The following is a 17,607-nucleotide window of genomic DNA, read 5'->3' on the forward strand; positions in this document are numbered from 1 at the left end:
AAGAAAGGCTGCAAAGGGCCTCTGAGAGGCAGTCGTTTGCTTTCTGAGAATTTATGCAGCAGAATGATGCAGCCCAAGCAACTAGCTAGAAAATCATTCTGAATAAGGGCAAAGTTTTTTGATAAGGGTAAAGAAATTTTCTTGTTTCTTTGAAAGAATGACGGAAAACAGACTTTAGATATGTATGGCAGCATGGGGAGTACAGTATGATTTATAGTTTGGCTCCAAAACTTAGACAAGAATATTTGACACATATAAGAGACTGATTCATTATGACTGCCAGTAGCACAGGCTCCACTAACCTCAGCAGCCCTTAGGCTTGGTTGCCTTTCATGTGCTGAGCTGCTGTGTTAAGCACTCATAGTCTGGTATGAATCACTACATGTAAAAATTGAGGAAATTTACACCAGCAATAGCAGAAGAAGGAAGTCTGAAATAATTAAGACTTGGGTCAATTGGACTACATATAGGATAAATAGGATGATTCTGAAAGGAATTTGGAGACTAAAATAGCTACAGCCATCCATTCTTCCCACTTTCAGCAGGATTCACATGGCTTGGACAACTTTGATGCTATTCTGAAAAAGTAAACTTCACAGCTGTGTAAACCCGTTTACCTGCAGTGTGAACATGGCTTTCTGCTGTTCAGGGCACAAAACCAAAAGTAATTCAAGATGGACTTTGCAGATTTGGAGATTTGAAAGCATACTGTCTCCCAAGTCCAGAAGAACTGCCTGTAAAAGGCATTACAGGCAGGTTCATGGGTCCTCAACAGCAACTTGTGACAGAATAAAGTTTTCGCTGCACTTGGTCAAATATAGTAGAGATGTAACCTGAGAAAAATAAGTAGTAAAACAGAATCTTAACATTTCTTATTGCTGCTGATAAATCTATGTGCTCATGTTTCAAAAGAAACATCTTAAGATTAGATGTTGTAATATATTGCACTTTTTCACTGAGGTGCTTGCTTCTTAGGGGACACAATCACTAAGGGGATAGTGTTTTAAAGGTACTAATCAGTCTTGTGCTTTGGCCACGTGTTATGCATCACATCACGATGTTCTCACTGAACAAATGCTTTTTGCTTTGCCCTCTTACCTGGCTTTAACTGTCTTTTATAGTGGTAAAAATGTTTATCATGATCTTAGTGGGGTTTGGGATATTTTAGATACATGCACAGCTTCCTACTTGCTGGCTTGCTTCAAGCTTCTGTGGTCAACATGTAATTCACCCAAGAATACCTTCATCACTGAGCCACAGCAAAGCTGATTTCGCAACCACATTACCTGCAAACCCAGCCTTGATGCCATCAAGCCCAAAATAATCCCAAGGTACTCAGCTTCCAGCAAGCCTGACTGCCTATGAAAGCTCAAACAGATATGGAGAGAGGGAGCTTGCATCTCACCCTCTAGGATCCACTTAAGGACCATGTTCAGCTCATGTTCCCCATGGGTTTGCCAGAAAGACAAAAAGATTTCATGGAGGAAAAAAAGTATGAGCAAGAAAAGTAAGAGAAGAAAGGAGAACAAAAATTTTCATGACATTTTCATACCTCCTGATGAAATTTTAAATATAGAGAAAACAAGGAATTTGAAGAGTAATAAATATGGAAAACTACATAAATGGGTGTAACAAACCAACTCCTACTCAAAATTGCTAAGTATTGAAAATTATTCTGTATTTATACTTTCAATAGGCTTTTTCCTCAAAGTCAAATTAAAATCTGTTTGATTTCAATTCCACCTGTGATATTAAGTCCTCAATTTGTCCTTCACTCACAATGAATGAAACATGAATATTTTAAAGCTTCTTAACTGTGCATGTTTCCCTCAGACTTAAATGTCCTTCAATTCCTTGGAGCCCTGACCCTACAAATTGCATTGATCTCTTCTTTGACAGTGTTCACTGTTGACATACTAAGGAGTAGTTTTTCAGAACTGGGTATTCTTAATCTTTATGTAGTGCTCTTCCATTGTTGTGCTCAAGCGCATTGAGAAATGGTTTTTAAAAAAGGAAGTTTCCTACTTTGGTTTCTCACTGTAAGCTTATTTATACAAATGCTTCTGGATTGTACATACAATACCTGCAGAAGCATTGCTCAGCTCTCAGTGTGGTAGGAAATGGTGCCCTGTCTTCAGATGCATTGATCAGGCAAGAAACATGACATGCTGAGGAATGCCTCTCCTCATTTTTCTCAGCTGGGTGTATTGTCAATCAATACCTGACTCTGGGAGATTGAGTGGCTGGAGTTTTCTCTCATCTAGTAGGGGTAGAACTAACTTTCACACTGGTCTGCTATTAGTGGAGTAAAGAGTTATAGGACAACTATTACTAATTTATAATTTATCTTTAAACTATTTAGGATATTTCCCTGGACACTTGATGCCAAAGTACCAGAAGGCATTACAACTCACTGTTATAAACTAAAAATATTAATTAGAAAAAACATTCCAAAATGCTTTAATGCAACATTAAAAACGATAAATGCAAGAGTATTTTCAATGAAGGAAAAGACAAATTTGTGGGTTTGAAATGGGAAATAATTTATTTTTAAATCAGAAAAGTTGAGACTGAAAGAGATATTATTTGCTGAAATCATTTTCTGTGGTCTTCAGTTTACCATGTTGATTCTCCTATTAGAGTTCTCATCTTACAAGTGGAGCCACATGAACAGATTCACATTATGCAGACCTTGTAATCTATCAGTTTGAATTCAAGGTGGAATACAAGATAGAAAACTTTATTAAATAGTTTATTGCTTCATTAGCTTCATTAATGTAGTTCATGTACATTTGATGTGCACCAAGTGATATTTATTAAAACTATAGATCTCAAACCTCTTTCCTTTTTTATGTTTCTGTACCTATATTTGAGAATACCTTCTTTGCAAAAGAATCAGTAAATGTGCACTACAATTCCATGTTTAACCATGTAGCTTAATCCTGTATTTGATAAAGTAAATGTTGCCTGCCTTTAGCTGATTTTCTTATCTTCAGAAAACTGCCAGATAGGCTCAGAATTTGAAACACTGGATGTTTTCCTCCAAAATTCGTTATCATGTATGCTCTTTATAAGTATATATCAATGTAGAAGTTGTTCAGAATCAGAAAATGCAGAGGGACATGAGGGGAGAACTGCAGAGGAGTTGCCTTAGCAGGATCGGAAGATGTCAATGACCAAGGTGCAGAGCCTTGCCCACATAAACAGAAATTCAAATGTCATGTATATACAGACTGGTGTTACCTGCTGCATGACATTAGCATATAGTGTACCAATTAATTTGGAAAACGCCTAATTCACATGTAGCCCGTGTATTTGTTGCATCCTGTAAACCCTGAGACAGGCTGAGGGCTGCAGAAGGGGATTGAGGCCGTAGAACCATCCCAAAGTCATGCAGTGGCAGTAGTGCATCCTAGGCTGTAGAGTTAGTTTGTGGTTTAAGCATCTCCTATTCCTTGAGCATCCTCTTCTTTCACAGACAATCTGTGAGATGGATCCCTCCCTTTGGGTGCTGCACTGCAGTAACTCAGCAGATGATACCCAGCTCCTGACACGAGGTGGTGGAGCTGCCGCTGCCTCCTCTCTGCACCGTGCACAGCCATGTCCTGTGGCACGCCTTGAATGCAGTGTGTAAAAGCAAGGGGATAAAGTTTCTAGTGTTGCTTTCATATGGTGTCTGGACTTCTTTGCAGTATAAAAAGTACCAGTTTCTACAGTTTAGAGGGTTTATTACTTCACAGTGGCCCAAGCATTGTGCGTGAAAAGCAGGAACTCTTTTAGTTTCCTTGATTATGATTGGTTTTTTCCCCTGTTGTCTTGTGTGTTAAACATGCTCCTGTTGTTCCTGCATCCGCTTCCTTGACCCAGGAAAAGCTTGAGAATGAAATCTGTGCTTGCTAAATTTGTTAGAAAGTAAATAATTCTGTCATTGTCTTTCAGGCTTCTGGCCTTTCCACTGACCATATGAGATAGCAAGTACCAGAATGCTGTTAATGGAGTCAGGCAACACACTAATTTGAGATAGGCAATGTCTTTGGGTTTGTTAGCCCTGCAAATTTTGCATCATTCCAGGGTACGGAGCAATCTGTTTCCCATCAACTTGTATTTCTTTCCCAAGCATGGTCATATGCCAAGCCCATAACTTAAATCTTGTCTTAAATTCAATTTTACCATAATGTAAAATGAATCAGTAGCATTATGTAATGTACACTGCATAGCCTACATGGCTTTGTTTGTTTTTTTTAACTGAAGAAAGGTGCTATTATGTTTGCTAAGGTAAATATAAACAGATGTTTAAGAAACAGATGTTTAAGAAAATTAAACTTGAGTTAGTAATGTAGATTGCCAGTAAAAGGGGTCAGTGCTCTGATCAAATGAAAGAAAGCAGAAAGATTGCTTCTCTGTACTGCAGTCATTTGCTGCACAAGATATGCTGCAGGAACAGAGTAAGCAGAGAATCCATGCAGCTTGGTAGCAGTCCAGTAGTTCTAATCTATTAAATGCATTTGCTCAGATGGAGTACTAATGCAGCTGCATTGTGACTTGTCCCATTAAAATCTTGTCTTTCTTTCTTTCTATGAAACTGCATAACTAATTTTGGTTTTTATCAGCTTTCTAAAATAGAAAATACTTGTTTGCAGTTAATTAGACTAGCAAAGCAGTAAGCCAAAGCAGGCTATTTCTTTCTAATCTAAAGCAAAGCGTAGTACCTACGTTTTGGTTTAGAGATACAGCAGTTGAATTTAAAAATACACTGAGAGTAGCAATTTCAACATTGCATACATATATATAACTAATAGAGATGGATAGTATATTGTGTCTACATCATATGATTTTCTGATTTCCTCTAAACAAGACACAAGGACAGGACTGAAAATCTAGGTGTTAGTGGGAGAAAAGGTTGCAGCAAAAAGCTCGCAGGGAGCATCTTGATTTTACTAGCATGGGGGTTTTTCAGGCTAGTTATCTTGTTGAAAAAGGCAGGCTTATTTTACTTTGCTTTATTTTCCAAAACCTATGCTTGTATTTTCTTCCTGAGTTAAAGAAATTAGTTGTGAGTGAACACTAGAACTAAACTCTCTTTTCTCATAGTTAGTGCTACATTTTTTCTTCTCAGCTAATATACCCCTGATGATTTTCAATTGACTTTTCTCAAGTGAATTTACTCGGTATAATAGAGAAATATCTCTAGGAGCAGGGATCAGAAGCCACGATTGCCTTCCCAAATGAAAGCTTACCTTTAAGATGCCAAGTTCATGTTTTCTTACACGCTCATTTTCTATCCCATTAATCTTTATTTCATTCCTGCACAGTGATGGTGGAGCACTGGAAGGAGAAATCAGATGATCTGTTGGCTGTGGTCATGTAAGAGTTTTGCTGACTGATGGAAAGTGTGGCTTTGAAGTCCCTGGAGCTGATGAGGGAGTTTAACATAAATACTTATGCAATGTAAGCTAAGCAATTGTACGACTGTGGGTATTGGAGACATGAGCTGCATTTCCCATCTCTGTCTGTTCTGCTTTCTGGCTGTTGGGCAGCCCAGACTGAGCACTGAACCGCCTTCCTGAATCACATAGCTACCTCATGGCTGTCTGCATCTCTGTGGCAAGTTAAATAGTCATCCTCTCCCCTCATCACTCCCCTTCAGTGACCCTTTCTGTGTGTCAGGTTAAGTAATGGAAATATCCAGCAGCCAAGCATAAACTTAAACTGGTGTATGCTGTTTGATTGCTTCCAAAATTTCAGATAATTTATTTATAGCTCAGTGCACATCTGTGTACCCTGTTCTGATGTCTGCAGTATTACTGTACCTACCCTTTATTTAAAATTAATATGCATTAAATAAATGCAGTTATCCAAGTCTAAGTAATGTAATGCAAGCAAGCCCTTGTGCCAAATCTGCATTATCCAGGCTGAGAGGGAACATCAAGAAGATGATAAAAAAAGATATGGGAGAATCCTATTATCAGTCTGGTAATATGGATGTTTCCCTTATAAAGCTGTCCATGAGAATTAAAATTAATTTTATATGTGAGCTACAGGGAGTCATAAAAAGTTGTATAATTCCAATATTCCAATCTGATTCCTGCCCTTCTGCCAAGCTTGTTGCTTTGGATATCCTACCTACCTTTGGTACCTGCAGTAACCCTGTAATTGGGACAGACACGACAGATTTAGGCTTGGTTCTGAGGCCACACATACAAAATTGTAGTGGCTTCCCACAACATTCTTCCTCCCCTCCCACAGATCCACAATCTGAGGAAGGTAAATTATTCGGTATGCTGAAGACAAGAATAGTAATGACTAATTGATAAATTAAAAGTAATGAGAAACTGTGACAATTAATGATGCAAATTATAAAATAGAGATCTGGGCTCTGTGAGTTTACATGTAGATTCATTAATTTATCTTTATTTTGCAGCAGTTGAATGTTAATTAATGGCAGTTATACCAGAAAGTCAAATATCAAAGGATATTTCATTTTTAGATTTAAGTGGAAGGATGATATAAAGAAATTCACTTTTTAAAATTGAAGTTTTTGCAGCACTGTAGTTCTGCATGTATTCTAAGGTCCTCCTGACCAAACTCTCTGGAAATTCTCGTTAAGAAGGTATGAAGGATTTGCAAGTTGCCAGTACTAATAGATGATATTGATTAGGAAATAATCTTGTTCAAGATTGTCTCTATTTCAGAGAGTTATGTATTCTCTTATTGACATTTTTCAAGGAGCAGTGTGAAACTGATTTGAAATAATTGTTTGACAAGGCACCGTCTCTTAATCTATTTCCAATATGTCCCTTTACTTTGCCTAGAAAAATTATTTAGATGAAACTTGAAGACTATAAGAATACGCAGATGCTCTGTGGGTGTTTGATAGTTTAGTTATTCCCAAAGAATGCAGAGATCTAAAAGTACACCATGTGTACAGTAGCTCACATCCAGGAGGGCAGTGATTGCATGTATGTGTACATCTCGGTGTGCATAGCTAATCCAGAGTAGTTCTGGCTGCCTCAGACATTTGCGTGGGCAGATCAGCTGTACTTCGTGCACTTACACATATGCAGCTGAACAACTTCTGACTTACTCTGCTTGTGGTCTGCAGGTGGTCTGATCCCTGCATGCTGAGTGTGCCCTGCAGTTATCTGTATTATACATCAGCAATGTATACTACAAAGTATATGTGAATATATTTTGCCTGGGAAATATCAGAAGAAACAATGATTCTATTCTCAAAGGTTCTGGGTACCTTGTTTTCCAAAATTTGAAAGGTTTTGCACTGCTCTTAAGAAGGTCACTCAGACATGGAAACGTAGAAGGAAAAATCTCATTCCCTATAGGAGAGTAGGAAAGAACTTAGTAAGGAATAAATATTTTGGGTATTCTTATATTGTTTTCTATGTTGAATTGCTGGTGCTATGCTAAAGAAAAAAGCACATTCGGATCATGTAAGCAATCTGTAGTTATTTCATTAATATTTAATAAGTCACTTGGTGGAAATCAGAAGGTTATCAGTTGAATAATTGGTCTGGTATCAATTTTTATCTATCCCCATCACAGATAAGTGAGAATAAATCCATTGAATATAGTAAAGGAAATACAAATCTATTAGTTAAGTACTGCCGTATGAGAGATGAAAGTGTTTTGGGATTAGACTGTAGTAAATTCTGTATGTATTTAGTATTGACTTTTAAATTTATAGAATATTTCTGTTTGCAATTCTGAAGACTTTTAATCATTGAAATGTATGAAGAACGGGAAAATGTATCTGGAATATCATCCTCTAATCTGTTAAGTAGAGGATAAAATGTAGATAATCTTCATAAAGCCTCCTGAAATATTTTGTTAAGTACAGCCTACTTAGATTTAGTTACATCTAAAGGTGTAGCTAGCTAGCTCCATGTACATTTGACAGACCAGAGAACATTCTAGCATTAATTATGGAAAAATAATGTGGAGTTCCTTTCTATATAAAGAAATACAGATATTATTGGAACAGAATTTGCTGGTTTTAAACTTTGTATATAAACACAGTAGCTGAATCAAATGTTCTTGCAACGTAACTAATGGCTGTGAAGCATTTTGTTTCTGTGCACCTGCAGGCAAATCCTGAGGTAATCCTTGTCCTGCATGCCAGGTGGGGAGATGCACTGAGCTAAAAGGTGATCCTGACACAGCACCCTCTGTTTTCAGATCTCATCTTTGCTGACTGCTCACTGGCTGTCCACTTCCTTCCAACACATGAGATCAGCCTTGCTGCTGTCCAGCACCTCCCTCCCACTGCGCCAGGACTCGTTTGCCTTGGTGTGCCCTCACTGGCTGCTGTGCCAGGGAACACCAAGAGCTGTCTGCAGTGGTGGGTTTGGACAATGATGGAAGGTTTCAAAGGAAAAATGGCAAAGGGGAAAGGACCCTCCTGGGTCTCACGAGGAGGAGGAGGAGAGGAAAAGGCAGACATGTCTGAGGAGAGGAGAGGAGAGGAGAGGAGAGGAGAGGAGAGGAGAGGAGAGGAGAGGAGAGGAGAGGAGAGGAGAGGAGAGGAGAGGAGAGGAGAGGAGAGGAGAGGAGAGGAGAGGAGAGGAGAGGAGAGGAGAGGAGAGGAGAGGAGAGGAGAGGAGAGGAGAGGAGAGGAGAGGAGAGGAGAGGAGAGGAGAGGAGAGGAGAGGAGAGGAGAGGAGAGGAGAGGAGAGGAGAGGAGAGGAGAGGAGAGGAGAGGAGAGGAGAGGAGAGGAGAGGAGAGGAGAGGAGAGGAGAGGAGAGGAGAGGAGAGGAGAGGAGAGGAGAGGAGAGGAGAGGAGAGGAGAGGAGAGGAGAGGAGAGGAGAGGAGAGGAGAGGAGAGGAGAGGAGAGGTCTTAATCCCTTTTACTGCCAAATAAATTGAGCAGAGAAGAGGGCTCGATTGTCTCTCTTGAGTCTCTGTATCTACCTGAAGCCCACAAACCAAGTAGTATCCACCTACAGCTGTGTACCCCACGACATTTGGATAACAGCTTAGTACAAGATCTGTCTTCCAAACTGTGATGCCACTCATGGGGATCAGTTTGAGATCAGAAAATTCAGTGATGTGGCTGAGAGTTTTTTCTCCTTCTTTCCCAGTACCCACAAGGTGTTTTTGAACAGGAAGAGACAATGTCAGAGTGTACGAATAGTGAGTTTAAAACTTCAATAGTTAAGTGATTGAAATGGCAGTTCACAGAAGTAAACACAACCATGACATAGGGACCTGAGGACTGTCTAGAGGATATTCTTTATGTGGAGAAAGGCAAGATTATAAGTCTCTTTTGGCTGAGGTACATTTTCTTATACCCTCCCACTAATAGAGACAGAAGAGTATCATTCCTTTCCCCTTGAAAAGAAGGGAAGCTGTACAGAACTGATCTTGGCATGAGCATCTACATGGATGAATACTTTGTGTTTGGTGTGAGATCAGCTCACTTTAATTTTTTTACAGTGAGAAACTTGCACCTTGATTGTTTGAGAGTCATTCCTCCAGTTGTGGGTGATGGTCTTATACGCCTGTGAGAAATAGGGTGAGGTTTAACTTTTTTTAGAAATCGAGACATTTGAGTTTGTGGAGACCATAAGCACTGTCACCCCTCTTTCTTGTTTAATACACCATATTCTAGTACTGACTACATATATGTGTTTAAGATGTTGTGCTCACCCTTGTACTACTGATCAGGGGAATTTAGGGTTTATTACTTAATATAATTTGGTGAGATTCTTCTTTATTTCCCAGCTTTATTTTTTCTTTCTTTTATTTTTTGTCATTAATTTCTTATTCTCCATATTGACTTTTACTTAGTAGATAGTTATCCTATCTGTATTTGCTTACCTTTCTGTTCTTTTCCCAGTAATCTGTTCTTCCACCTATATTTTATTTTTCTTTGTTTTCATGTCATTTTTATATTGCTAATCCTCCAGAGCTCCTATTTTTTTATCTTTTGCATTCTTCTTTTTCTCCTTTAATTCTTCAGTCATTTGCAATCTCCTCTTGAGCCACTTTTTTTTCTCTATTTCCTTCCTAATTTCCAGCATCTTCCTACAATTCCTGGGGTTGTTTGTCACTTTTTAATTTGTTTTCATGTGTTTCCTCTGACCATCTCTTGTATTCCTACTTCTCTTTCATTCCATGTCTCTAGCTTATTTCAGTGGCTGCTGACCTGCCTTGACCCTTGAGTCTCTTGAAAGGCTGACTGATCATTTCATAAGGATCTCTGCAATGGGTGGAGACTGCATTTATCTCTTTACATTTAGGCTTGAGGGATATATGCACTGTTGTGAGACCAAATATACATTTCATCTCTATGTCTGGTGTCATCAGAAATTTATTCAGCACCAAGGGAGATGGTAAATCTGTAGTCTTAACAGGACTTCTTTTTTTTTTTTTCCTTCTTTTTTTTTTTTTCTTCCCAACAGGTTTATTTTTGCAATTGTAATATACAAATAAATATGTATAGTAGAATACTTCCAGAATTTTCCAGTTACAGCTATTTTATAAAGAACCAGACACACAGTAACAGCTAAACTGAAATAATACTAGGCAATTGCTCTTCTTATCTAAAATAATTTCCCATACAAAGATTTACTTGGAATCATTACTTTAATACTTCATAATATATAGACTTGATTTTTTTAAAATGGAGATTCTGATTTAACAGCACATGTTTTCTGATACTTTTGCTGATCTCAGTGAAATTTTCTGTGTTAGCTCTGTTGAACTGTTCTATTTATAGTTATCAATGTAATCCTGATTAATTCCAGAAGAGTGTGATCATAATATAACTAGACTTGTGAGGAAAGAATGTATTTGATTATTCTTAACTATCATAATTTTTCTTATTTGGAGCAGGTCTGAAGCAGAGAAATTTTTACTGTTTCAATAACTAGTGTAAGAACAACACAAGGAGTTCTTACAAATGCCACCAGCTAAACTGCTTACTTTGTCTTTCTTTACATTAATTTCAAATTGTGTATTTTAACAATTCAACGTAGCAAAAACAATTGCACTTGAAAATAACTGCTACATCTTTCTTATTTGGTGATTTCAACATGTTTATATGAAAATTTTTTTCTGCTTTCTTTTAGTATTTTCCTATGCAGAAGAATAAATGGTAATTAAAATGTGCAGGATGAAAAGATGGAGCAGTCAGTGCTTGTACCACCAGGACCAGACAGCTTCCAATACTTCACTAGAGAGTCTCTTGCAGCTATTGAACAACGCATTGCTGCAGAAAAAGCTAAGAATCCTAAACCAGACCGTAAAGATGATGATGAAAATGGGCCAAAACCAAACAGTGACTTGGAGGCAGGAAAAACACTCCCCTTTATATACGGCGACATACCTCCAGGAATGGTGTCTGAGCCCTTGGAAGACATGGACCCATATTACATCAATAAAAAAGTGAGTCTAACATCAATCCTGTTCCTATGCCAGTGCTCGGAGTGTGTTATCATGCTCGTTTCATTTTCTTGGTGTGGATCATATAGCTTGTTACTTCAGTATGTTGGTTTGCAGCCAGAACCCATTTGCCTTAATGGCTGCTAGCTTTTCACCCTTTTCTTTTAATTTACCTCAAAATTTATTTCTTTGATATAACTGACTTTATATCAAAGGAACATTTATATGAAAGCTGAAGCATAATATGTGATCTTTGATTATAAGCAATATATAATACCTAAATAAACATGTGGATATGTAATACATATATACTTTTTGAACTTCTTAAAAATGAACATACATTCATACTGACAACCCCAAAATTCTCTAAGGTTCTTCAGATTTAAAACTGACAGCATGTACTGATGCATAGAACATTTTGTTCACAGAAATCTGCTTTGACAGCAAATGCTTAGGAAATTTGTGGAATCAATAGGGAAACAAACAGATAAGCAGTAAATGTAACAAAAAGAGTGTAAAACTGATTTTAAAGTTTTAGTGAAACTGGCCTTGGATAGGCCTGGAATCCTTTCAGAATGATCCTGTTGCATAGCCTATAAGCATCAGAAAAAGTTCATGCTTTGTATCTGTAGCTAGATTGGGTGATACTCTAATTACTGGACTCTGTGATTGTGAAAACTGTCAATATCAAGATAAGAGTTATTTTGACTTTCAGAAACTACTGTGTTCTATGTGTCTCAGCTTGCTGAATTTCATGTGATTTATGAGTCTCATTTTGACAAGAGAGAAAATATTGTGTGAAAGAGCAATATTTTTATCTCTATTATCTGGTGCTTCTGAAAGAGCCTTTATCTGCCATTCACAGCATATGAAGATTTATCTTTAAATCACAGTTCTACTTTTACAAAGATAAAAGACGTGTTTCTATAAAAGCAGGTCTTGTAGTGTTCTGTACTAATTGTGTCTGTTTATGATACAGTATTCCATATAATTTAATCCCTACCTGCCCACAGCTCATCCTCGACCTTTATAGCCAAATCAGTCAGTCTTATGTTCCTGGCAGTGAAAACAGATACATGATAGGTATGACCTATGACAGGTATGCCTCTCAAGCCCTTGGAAATGGAAGAGCCTTTCAGTCCCTTCACAAATGCTGCTGAAAACTTACTAAATCAGCCTGGTCTAGTGATAGAGTTGCAAGAAAAGAGAGAAAAACCAGCTCAACATATTCAGTCAAGTTTCTGTACTACTTGAAAGGAAGAATCTTTTTATTTGCACACTAAATATGTATGGTCCAAACACTTACCCTCTGGGATTCTCTTCTTTCTGCTGAAATCTGCATATTCTCTCTGTGCACGTGCTTTAATCTTCCATAGGACAGAAATAGAAACAGCCCTGTCAGTCTAAGACAAGGAAAAGTTTCTCAAATGCTTCAGTTCTCTCTGTTTTTTCTTCCTTCAGTAAGAGGAAAATAGACGTTCCTAACAGAAAATCAACACCTATTTCAATATTTCACCTGTAATTTTACTTCAAAATATCTGATTTCTAGATTTTATTATCTAGCTGTGTGTGAGTTCTGGAAATACTTATGTCTTGTTTCACTTGTATTTTGAAAATATTGGCAGCTGCTGATGCTCTTTCAAGTCTCAGAAGGAAAAATAATTTGAGCAAAGCTTGAAGCATAAGTGAACATTTCTAGGAAGACGCATAGGAATGCTCAATGTATTTATCTCTGTGATGTTTAACATTTTAGCTTCTTCTTTACCCCTGTCTGAATTCCACCTTGTAAAGCCGAGAAATCCATCAGCACACCCTCTCCAATGTGAGACAGTGTGACAACTGCTGCACAATCATTAGAGATGTTATGTTTCTCCCTGGTGAAGCGTCTATCTGATATGTCATGGATCTAAAGAAAAACACCAGAATGAAAGAAAATACTTACTTGCAAGAAAGGGTTAGAGCAAGTGTGCAGGATTATCAGATGCCACTGTTTCTTCGGAGCTCTGTTAAGATCTCAGCATAAAATATAGCTAGTTTGTTGACAGAAACTCTCAGAAAGTTTGTCTTCCAGACTTTCAAATAGGAAATAGAAATGGTTTCTCACCGCACTGGTCACTGCGCTTATTTGGAAAAGCTGTATAGGAATTTTAGGAATATTTTTTATTGCAAGCTTGGATCATGAATGAAGACATCCATCATTTGCCTTATAGGCAAATATTGCATCTCTCTTGCTTGTTTTCTTTTTTCCCCACCCCCTATTCTTTGTACCAAGATTGATCAAGCTCACTCTGTTTTTCTTGCAATGAATGTTTAAATGTCATCAAGAGTGTTTTATGTTCCATCCTTGGGACTGCTTTTTCTAAGCAAAAAGTTTGTGCATGATTTGATCCAGTTTAATAGATAATAAGACAGAAATATATACATCTTTTGAGCTGATTTGAGAGCCCTAATTTGTGCCTGAGGTAGACCTGAGATGAAAAGTTAAAACAAAAAAATCTTTCAAGAGAAGCAAAACCAAATAGCTATAATAGTATTGTGGTTTTGTAAGTGGGCTTCTGTGCAAAACCTACCACCAAAATGGACATATCCTTACTCAATACTAATCAGAAGCTGAAAGGAAGAGGAAAATATTGACAACTGCTGTTTGACAGTAGGACAGCCCATTATAGGAGGTTTACACACTTGATAGTATTTTTGATTTACACTGTATCACAGGTAGCCTGAAAGACAGCAACTGGACCCTTGAAACGTAATTATTTTATTGTAAAAGAATAATGTCCTCCTATACTATAATGATTTCATTATTCTGAAATGCTGCTGACTGTGGTGGCAAATAATGCTGGTCTTTAGAACTGTGAAGTTTAGTATCCTAAAGGGTTGCAATGCTCTTTTTTCTTTTTTAATCCAAAATTGATTAAAAGTGAATGGGAAGTTCACTCATGTTCTGTGCTCCACTTCTGTGTAAGCACAAATCTGTGTGTTCCCAGTATAATACTGCCTCCTGCTCATGCTCAAGCTGCCCTCACAAAGGATCAACAGTGTTCACTTCATTGTCTATAGATAAAAGATCAGCTGGAATCCTCTAAGATCCTGACCTGCGGGCATGAATCAAAATCTGGTCCACTTGGTTTCATACTTTAAGGGCTGGCTCTTTTCCTCTGAACCTAGGCTGCTTCATTAAAGAGGAGGGAGAGAATAGGTGGAACTAAGTGGGTAAAAACTTTAATTTTCATCCTGCTATGATAGAGATACAACACTTAACACCTCTATTTTTATTGCTTCATATCTCTATTTATCTCTATGTTTATTGTCACTCCATGCCCTACCTCATGCCAGATGGATCTCAATTATGTCTGTCAGCAAAGATGCCTGCTTTTCTCCTGGCATTCGATAATATCAGTCCCTAATCTCATCAAATCACTAGCTCCTGGGTTTCCCAGATGTGTCTTGGGTTGCAAAAAACCCAAAAAGATTCTGTAAAATTGCTTCTATTTATTACACCAGCCAAGGTGAATTCACTTGTGATTTTGGATATTTTCGTAGTTGTGCAATAATTTTTAAGTGAAAAGTACTAGCAAAGCAAAATGTTAATGACTTGCTAGAAAACATTGTTCCAAAAGATAACCACAAACCCAAGAAATGGAAACTTCTCATATGCCATGAATCTCCTGTTCTAGCTGCTGTGGGAACTTTACCAGAGGAACTGAGGCCCCAGTTCAATGTTGCATCTGCTCCTGTCTTTCAGAAGGTGGAAATGCAATGGGGTAGCACACAGTGCACTAAATCTAGCCTTCCAGAAACTACATTTAAAGCTAACTAGGAGGAAGGAGCAGAGAAATAAGGTTTTGGGAACTCTTTATCCCAAGAGGTTCTCAGAGACCTTATCTTTATTCAGTGTTGACTCTTCTCTCTTAGCTACGTCTTCTCAAAACACTCCTCCTCCTCCTTTGCCCTGCTAAGAATTCAATTTCTGGCTTTATTTCAAATATGGCAGAAGATGGATTGGGGTTTAGGTTACAGATGCAAAAAGCAGCAAATCAGGAACTTCCTTTCAGGGAACTCTGAATTTATATTCACACTCAAATATTTTGACTGTGAGTCAGTTTTGTGCCTTTATAAAAATGAATAAAACATAAAGCCTGAAATTCATACATAATCCTTCAGATACAAGCATTAATCTTACAATTTGTTTAGAATTTATCTATTTTTTCTTAGTATGTGTCTACTTTATCCTGACAGGTTTGGGTACAATACTTCATGTTCATCCACACTTGCCTACACATTGGCTTGCATCTGGGTTGAGAGTGGAGGGAGATTTAGCAGGCATAGCAGGGAGCTTACATGGGGCTTGCATATCAGCTCTTACCTGTACTTTTAAATGAAAATTCTCCTCCGGGATTAAGGTACAGTTTTAATTCATGTTTAAGGCCATTTAGAGGAATTTAGAGGACCAACAAAGTCATTCTGAAAGCTCAAGTCACAAAGATGCTTTGAGTGAAAATTAAAACTGAGGTAGGGAATTTATGTCTTGTTGGTTCTGCTTATGCAGGGCAGCAGAAAGTAGAACAGCTAAAATAGCAGCAGCTTCCAACTGAAACTGGAACTGTGCCAACATGCTGTTATTTTCCATAAGGAATATGAAAATAGATGTATGTTTAATATGCTTGTGTTCAAAGATTTTTTAAAAAATGTAGGTTGACTAAATGAAGGTGCTGTAGTCTTAGATACAGAGTTAGTAGGAAGTGTGATTTTTAATGCATTTTGTCAATACTTCATAACTACAAAAAAGAGCATGAGTTGGAGGCATCTGAGATGTGAGTCCTGGGGGCTGGGGACAGACCTGGCAGAGAAATTCACCTTCCCCTTGGGGTGTGAGGCTTTTAAACATTGTGCCAAAAAGTATTTCGTCTGGTTGGTTGCTTCAGTAGTTGAAATGAAATCTTCATGTAAGTTCAGGTCATCTGCAGGCTGTTACCTGAAAGCCTGAACTGGATGTGTAATTTGGAAACATTAGTTCAGGCTGTCCTCAGCTTCACATGTAGTTTCTCCATTTCTGTGCAGAAGTGGGAAATCATGTACATATCTTATACTTCCTACACATCTTGAGTTTGTACTCAAGACAGTGTAAACTCTGGCTGGTAGTGTCCCTTACTCCTAAGGAGTTTGGTTTGTAGGAGAAGGTGTCTGTGTAGAGCTGTGATGGAGGAATAGCTCTGGGAAGAAGCTGCTGGGACTGGAGCAGCTTTTCCTTGCAGTTTAATCCTTGCTTCTCTGCCTTCAGTAAACCCCATCTCCACATCTCTCTCCACTTCCTGTGTGCTTCTAGTCATTCATTTCTATACTTCACAGTCCATCCATTCTAAACTTTCCAAATCTCAGCAGACTGAAGCATTGTCCTTGAACCTCCCTGGCATATTTTCCCTGTCTACCTTCCTGGAAATAGTCATGTAGTTCACTGCTTACAGTCTTGAAACAATGCTTGACGGCATGGATGCCAGATGAAACCAACATACCCTTTCCCATGCTTCCGCTGGCATTCTAGTTTACAGCTCCTTTCATCAGCACCTTAACAAAAATCAGGGAGGCTTTCTCATAGTTTATGTGCCAAATACAAAACTCCGACAATGGAAAAACAAAAAGGAAAAAAAGCAATTTTAGACATTTCCCTTTAATTTCGTTTGAATTTAGGTTATGATTCTTGCATTGTTCCTTCCACTGGATGCAGATTTTTTCTGAGTTCCTGAACCTTCCTTCCTTCTGCACTGTTTTTCATTCTTTTCTGATTGATCTTGCAGTTGAAGAGCACCTTAATGACACAAAGAACCCAACAGCCCACATTTTCTGTGCTGTAGTGTTAGGGCAGGTGCAGCTATCATGATCTGCAGTGGATACAAAGCAGTGTTTGGCTCGTGTATTTATTTGAGACATTTAACCTACAGAGCCTTCTACAATTCTCTGAAGTAAGGTTTGCATGCCTGCAAGTTTCTCTAAATTTGATTAACTCCATAGGTATTAAAACTTAAAGTTTAAAAGTGTGTATTTTCTGGGAAAGTTTCACACCTGGAAACCACAATTGTGCAGGAGGATCATTTGGGATTGTCTCTTGCTCCCCTCCAGTAAGGTATTTTCAGATGTCCAGTCCTCAGAGATCTACCTGAACGTGGCTGTATATGTTACTGCTATTTCCCTCACTCCTTAGCACAAAACC

At 38.1% G+C, this 17,607-nt stretch overlaps 1 protein-coding gene across 1 annotated transcript in view; it reads left to right on the top strand.

Annotated features, from left to right (window-relative positions):
- Positions 1-17,607, top strand: part of LOC136293347 (sodium channel protein type 1 subunit alpha) — an 84,682-nt gene that overhangs the window by 10,048 nt on the left and 57,027 nt on the right. The window contains exon 3 of the mRNA XM_066190015.1: positions 11,087-11,402. Coding sequence (XP_066046112.1) covers positions 11,139-11,402 — 264 coding nt within the window. The 5' untranslated portion in view covers positions 11,087-11,138. The remainder of the gene's footprint in view (positions 1-11,086; positions 11,403-17,607) is intronic.

Source organism: Chamaea fasciata, unplaced genomic scaffold (assembly GCF_029207755.1).
Source record: "Chamaea fasciata isolate MVZ Bird 193981 ecotype frontalis unplaced genomic scaffold, bChaFas1.0.hap1 SCAF_8, whole genome shotgun sequence".
In the NCBI taxonomy this organism is placed as follows: Eukaryota; Metazoa; Chordata; class Aves; order Passeriformes; family Sylviidae; genus Chamaea; species Chamaea fasciata.